This window comes from Gavialis gangeticus, unplaced genomic scaffold (genome assembly GCF_001723915.1).
Source record: "Gavialis gangeticus isolate Ggan-Ray unplaced genomic scaffold, GavGan_comp1, whole genome shotgun sequence".
NCBI classification, from domain to species: domain Eukaryota; kingdom Metazoa; phylum Chordata; order Crocodylia; family Gavialidae; genus Gavialis; species Gavialis gangeticus.
Window position 1 is genome coordinate 21,487,480 of NW_017729002.1, and position 5,929 is coordinate 21,493,408.

At 46.0% G+C, this 5,929-nt stretch overlaps 1 protein-coding gene across 1 annotated transcript in view; it reads right to left on the minus strand.

Moving 5' to 3' along the window:
• Positions 1 to 1,042: 1,042 nt before the first annotated feature.
• Positions 1,043 to 5,929, minus strand: part of ATP6V0C (ATPase H+ transporting V0 subunit c) — a 43,054-nt gene continuing 38,167 nt past the window's right edge. Inside the window, exons 2-3 of the mRNA XM_019507648.1 lie at positions 4,249 to 4,432; positions 1,043 to 1,897 (exon numbers count right to left, since the gene is read on the minus strand). Of these exons, the coding sequence (XP_019363193.1) occupies positions 1,693 to 1,897; positions 4,249 to 4,432 (389 nt within the window). The 3' untranslated portion in view covers positions 1,043 to 1,692. The remainder of the gene's footprint in view (positions 1,898 to 4,248; positions 4,433 to 5,929) is intronic.

Consider the following 5,929-nt stretch of genomic DNA (forward strand, 5'->3'; position numbering starts at 1 on the left):
AAAAAAAAAAAAAAAAAAAAGTTTGGGACAGATTCATGCTTGTTCTTTAAAAAAAAGTCTCAGTACATTTTTTTTTTGTTTGTTTTAGAAGTTGGTTTTGCAAAGACCATAAATGTTTCACAGAAGTTTGAATCTGTAGTTTGGAATAAACAGAACTTTGCATTTGCTGGAAAATCCTGCAAGAATTCTATTCTGAAAAGCAGGGCTTGAGCCTTTTGTTGCTAGCTACTTTGACATCTTAAACAGATTTAAGGCAGCTTTACACTTCCAGAAAACAGCTTTACACTGTTACAGCACTTCAGAGAAAGCAGCATTTTGACTTAATGGCATTCTGCAGTTAGAATCCTGTTCCAAAGTTAGGCTTCCATTAATCAAAATAATAATCTCTATGCTTGATAATTTCCCATCATTTGGATAAGCAGTCTGTCAGCCTGTTGACTACCAAGCTAAATCACACAGTTGATGTTCTTGTATCGCAGTAAGTGAACAACGGATGATATAATGAAGATATTTCACTTCCCTCAATCCACCATTATGTTTTGTAATATCAGGAACCCTCCATCTGTATTTTTATAGCGCATTTACCTTACATATGATATTAAGCAGTCTCTTTTTTCTACAGGATAGAAGATGCTTAGTCTATACCCTTTCCATTAGTACTCACTCTGAAGTTAACTGTACCTCACTATGAGGAGCTAAGAGCCAACCTGCATTGAGTACCTCAATACCCTTTCAATCCTTGGCCTAGTGTGCAGTAAGCCAAAATGAAAGCAGCCTTCTGTTTTTCAAGTTCTTGTACAGTGTGAGAATTTCTTCTACCTTTCCTCCACCCCACCTTAGACATTTTTAACCCTCATGGATACTTCCCCCCCCCACTGTACAAAAAGAGTTTGAAGCACCACAACAAGGTGACTTCCATTATTAACTACTCAAGTAACCTTGGAACTGTGCCTGTCCCTATGTTGGGGGATTCCCCATCCCTATAGAGGGAGTGGGAGACTTATTTCAGATGCACTGAATTAAGCCACAAAAGTCTGTTACAGTCATTTAGTGGAGGAAGTTTTATTTGGAAACATTGTATAACTGCAATACCCAGCACTGGGTGCACGACTTTGATGCCGGAGCATACATTATTACTACTGGAAACACAGGAGTGTTTCTGACATTTGCTGTAAAACACAAACAGAATTCTCACACTCCAATATCAGGACACTACAGCAATCTTTAGATTCAAATTACATCCAAGGAATTCTCTGCACTTACAATTGACCCCACAGTGTAATAATCTACCTATATATAAGATTAATATATATAGCATGGGAAATTGAAAATTCTTGCTCCATAAATGTATGAACATGTCAAGTCTTATAAATAAACATCCAGTGAAGAGAAAAATTACAAGTCTAGTTCATATTTATACATAAAGTACTCTAACGGCAAAATGGGTGGAAAATTGCATGTAGGCAACCCCAAGCCAGGCAGCAGGCTTGGGGAAGCCCATCCAATTTAATATTGAAGTACACACAGGACAGACGAGTCACTAACATACATTGCGCATTTACAAGAGATCAACTACCAAATTGAGACAACTGTACACATTGGAGAGACCATTTTCATTCTGGAGCTTGTCATTTTTTTTTTTTTAAGTGTGGTTTTGTTTCTGTTGCATCTCTTTACATCATACTACGGTGTTTACTTTGTGGAAAGGATAAGGGCAACAATGAGGCCATAGAGACCCAAGACTTCAGCGAAGATCAAGATCAGGATCATGCCCACAAACAACCTGGGCTGCTGTGCTGTCCCCCGTACACCTGCATCACCCACAATGCCAATGGCAAAGCCTGCAGCCAGACCACTGAGGCCCACACTCAAGCCAGCACCCAGCTGAAGGAAGCTCCTGTAGGTTAAAAAGAAAGACATTTCAATTTCAAGTGATAGATAACTAAACCTTTAGTACTGGGGAAGAGAGAGAGTGTGATAATGGTCTCCACTCTATGCAGAGCTAGCATTTGGATCATTAAGGCTTTCAAAGACAGCTTCTTGGAGAGACCAAATTTCTCATTATGGAAGTGACTATCAGTCAGATTAAAAAAAGTTGCTGAAGCAGATTGTTTGACCAAGTTGAATTTAGGCAATTTTGAAGTCTACTTTGTTTGCATTAGAGGTGATAGTTCTATGCTTGGAATGGAGGCTGATGTTAAAACAAAAAACCAACCCCCTGCAAAGGCAGGGATGGGGCATAGGAAAGAGCTGTGGGCAGCTCAAAGGGAGCAGCTCCTAGCCACTCCATGTACCCCTGGGGGAGGCATGGAGGGCCATGTGCCCCCTCCTCCCCCCGCCCCAGATGTGTGGGCAGAGTGAGGGCAGGCTGCCTGCTGCGGGCTTGGGCTTGGCCAGGGGCTGTGCTGGCGTCTTCTTGGTAGAAGCTGCCCCCCAATACAAGCCACCTGTGGCTCCATCCCACACCCTACCCTAGCTGGGCAGTGGCTGCCCCTGCCCCACTCTCTCACTGTGGGGGCCTCAATCTGAATCCCCCCCCCAAAAAATTTACCAGCCAGATACTACTCTCCAAGCTGCCAGGCTGTATTCCTTGCCTTATGTATGCTTTGGCTGCGTGCATGCAGTATTTGTCAGTGACATTATTGGCTACTCTGGCCAAAAAAGGCAGATTGCTAATAATGTTAATTTTCCTTTTCAGTGCTGATCTTACATGAACCTATATCAGTGCACCTCTAATTGTAGCCATGATGTATCATCTCATTCAGTCAGCCAATCATCAGTTTAATTTTGACAAATCTTAAGCTTGTTCCAGCTCCTCTCAGGAACTCAGAGCAGATTGGGTTTCATGCTGTACCAGGTGCAAGAAGGCTTCTAGGTGTAGCTAGAGGATTAGTTTACTAGCAAGATGACATGCTCCGAGACGAGTAGTCATTTCTTGAATTATTCACAAGCATCTCCTTGGTGACTACAGTACATAGAGAATTTAAAGTTTTGCTCATTTACTCAGAAGAGTTAACACCTAGAAGAAGATGACTGAAGAGACCTTCACCAACTCAGGAGTTTGGCAGCATGGAACAGGGACTGTTTGCTTCCCAACAGGCTAGAAAAAGTTTTCTAGGCTGCTTTTTCAGGGAGGTATTAACAACTGGAGCATTTAAGGACCATGCACAAAGGCTTGGTTTGCAGTATTATGTAGTGGTCTAACACCACTAGTTAGAAGTTCAATTAAAAAGACTCAAGTTTAAAATATGGCCGGGTGCTGCCCAATGCATTAACAAGGTCTGGACTCTGACCCCGATTATACAGGATTATAGACTTGTTCCATATTTAAACATCTCTTGGCATCATTGCCACAATACCCATAGGGCTTCTAACTGTACTTTAAAACACTATAGAGAAGACTAGTTTTGTTTTAGGTGGTGCCCAGTAGAGGTGTGCAAGATGGGCCCCATTTGATTCAGATCTGGATCACTGTCGTTGATTCAGTTTGGCCAAATCAGAATCTCACAATTCGCCAAATCAATTCAGACACAGACAATTTTAAAAGTTTTTTCTATATACCTTGAGGTAGCAGTTCAGCTCATGATTGCTGCAGTGCTGGGGCAGATGGACCGTCCCACAGCAGCACGGGGCGCTCTCCAGCATGCTTGGCAATAAACCCAGAAGTGGACTGTAAGGACCTTGAGGTCTGCCAGACAGCATGCTGGGCCCCCTCCCCCCGATCAGTGACTGGGGACAGGGGGACCCTGGGTGCCCCCCCAGACCCAGGAGGCACCAGCTGCTGAGGTGGGAGGGTGCAGGGGGGTCCTCCCACACATGCTCCCTGGTAGACCCAGAAGTGCTTCTGGTCTACTTCTGGGTCTGCTGCCAACCATGCTGGGGAGCCCCCCATCCCAATGCTCCTCTGGGATGCTTATCTACCCCAGCACCACAGCATTCAGAACCCCTGCTACTTTGAGGTATGTAGAAAAAAAAAGGCATTTAAGAAGATGTATCCAAGTCCAAATCGATTTGGAGAGATTAAAAGGTCCTCAGATTCAATTTTGGATACAGAGATTCAGTCACCGAACTGGTCCAAATCGAATTAGGGACCGAAGCTTTGTACAGCCCTAGTGCCCAGCCATCCAACAATTTCTCTGAAGAGCAACTGAAGTTGCTGTGGGGAAGCCACCCCCACTCCCCCCCTTTAAACAAACCAAAAACACATACAACTCAAGGCTGTAATTAATACACATAGCAGGAACTTACTTGTATAGTGTGATGGTAGATGAAAGAGCATTGGCAATAAGGACTGCCACTACCAGGCCATAGATGGCTATGATACCTGCCATGACAACAGGGATGATTGATTTCATGATCAGCTCAGGCCTCATGACAGACATGGCTGCAATACCCGTGCCACTCTTTGCTGTCCCATAAGCAGCTCCCAAGGCTAGGAGAGACAAGAAAGCCATGAGGTTAGAGGAATTTACATGTAGGATGCTCAGAGCATAGTTAAAAACCTATCACCATATCCCTGCATGGATTTGAAAGTCTTTTTGTGCTGCACTTCCTGAAACTGTAAAGACTTAACAGTTATGTGACAAATTCCATTTGAGTGTTGGTGGACAAGGCAGACGGATATGGTAGAAATGGTGGAGTGATTTGGCTAAGGTCCTTCTGCAACAACGGGACAGATCTGCAAGATGGTCTAGTCATCAGACAATGAAGGCAACCTCTTAACTGCCATAAGGCTACATTCCCTAACACTGCAGCACAAGTCAAAACTTGGGGGAAGTTCTCACCCAGATGTAGTACTGTCCTGTAGCTTAGCAGAAGCAGTCATGCCAATTCACTTTTGACTCAGTCTACAGAAGCTGGGCATAGCTGACATCTCTAGAAACTATGACATGCATTCAGTCACGCATGCATGCCAGGCTGGCTCTGTTCTGCACTATGTGGGTCCTGGACTTGCATCCAGGAACCATAAAGTGCAAGAGAACCAGCCTGGGCCAGCCTGCCCTGATAGCACATGGTTCCCAGCTGCAAAGCTGGGACAAAATGCAGCACGGCATGGAGGAGGGCTAGGCCATGCAGTCCCTGGCCTTGCAGTCAGAGTCACATTATGTCAGGCTGGGTTGTGCGACTGTCAGGGCTGACGGGGCTGTTCTGCTTCCCTAGTCTCCAGCCATGGCTGCTGCTGCCACAGCCACTCCTGCCCCTGTTGTGTTGCTCTGGGTAGCTGACAAGCTTCAGCAGGAGGCTTTTGCCCAGTGCATGGAACTCTGGCTCCAGCACCTGGCCACCTTCCATTCATTCTGCCCACCTAGGTCAATGAGCAGTCCCTGCAGGCAGAACAGGTGGAAAGCAGCTGGGAGCTGAAGCTTCCACTTGCCTGAAGCAGTGCAGCCTGGCAGCAGGAGCCACCGGCTCCAGCCAGCACATGAAGCTTCTGGTGGAGCTGTCCCAGTGTGGCTGCAGCCAGCTGGGTGCTGCTGTGCTCCCCTTGCCTCCAACAGCCACTCCTCCCACTCTGCCCCCTGCTGCACTGGTCTGCTTCAGCCTGGCCGCTTCCACTGGAGGCGAGGGGAACAGAGGAACATCCGGCTGGCTGTAGCTGCACTGGGAACAGCTCCACCAGAAGCTGGTGTGCTGGCTGGGGCAAGTACAGGTTCGGGTTGCCTGGGTGGGAGCAGGAGGGGCTCAGCCCAATGTGGACCACCACACGGGCAGCCATGGGCTGGATCTGGCCTGCCCCTGGGTCTAGAAGATTTTTCTATAGAATTTGCAAGCTGAATTGTATTAGTCAGCAGACTTACGTTAAGGTGGTATGCTGCAAGCCTGGACACTAAAGCAGTGAATCTAAACCACAAAGGCTGCACAATTATGTTTTAGGCACAGAATAGCCAGTATAGAAGCTAAATTAGCTTCTCTATATTAGAAATGCATT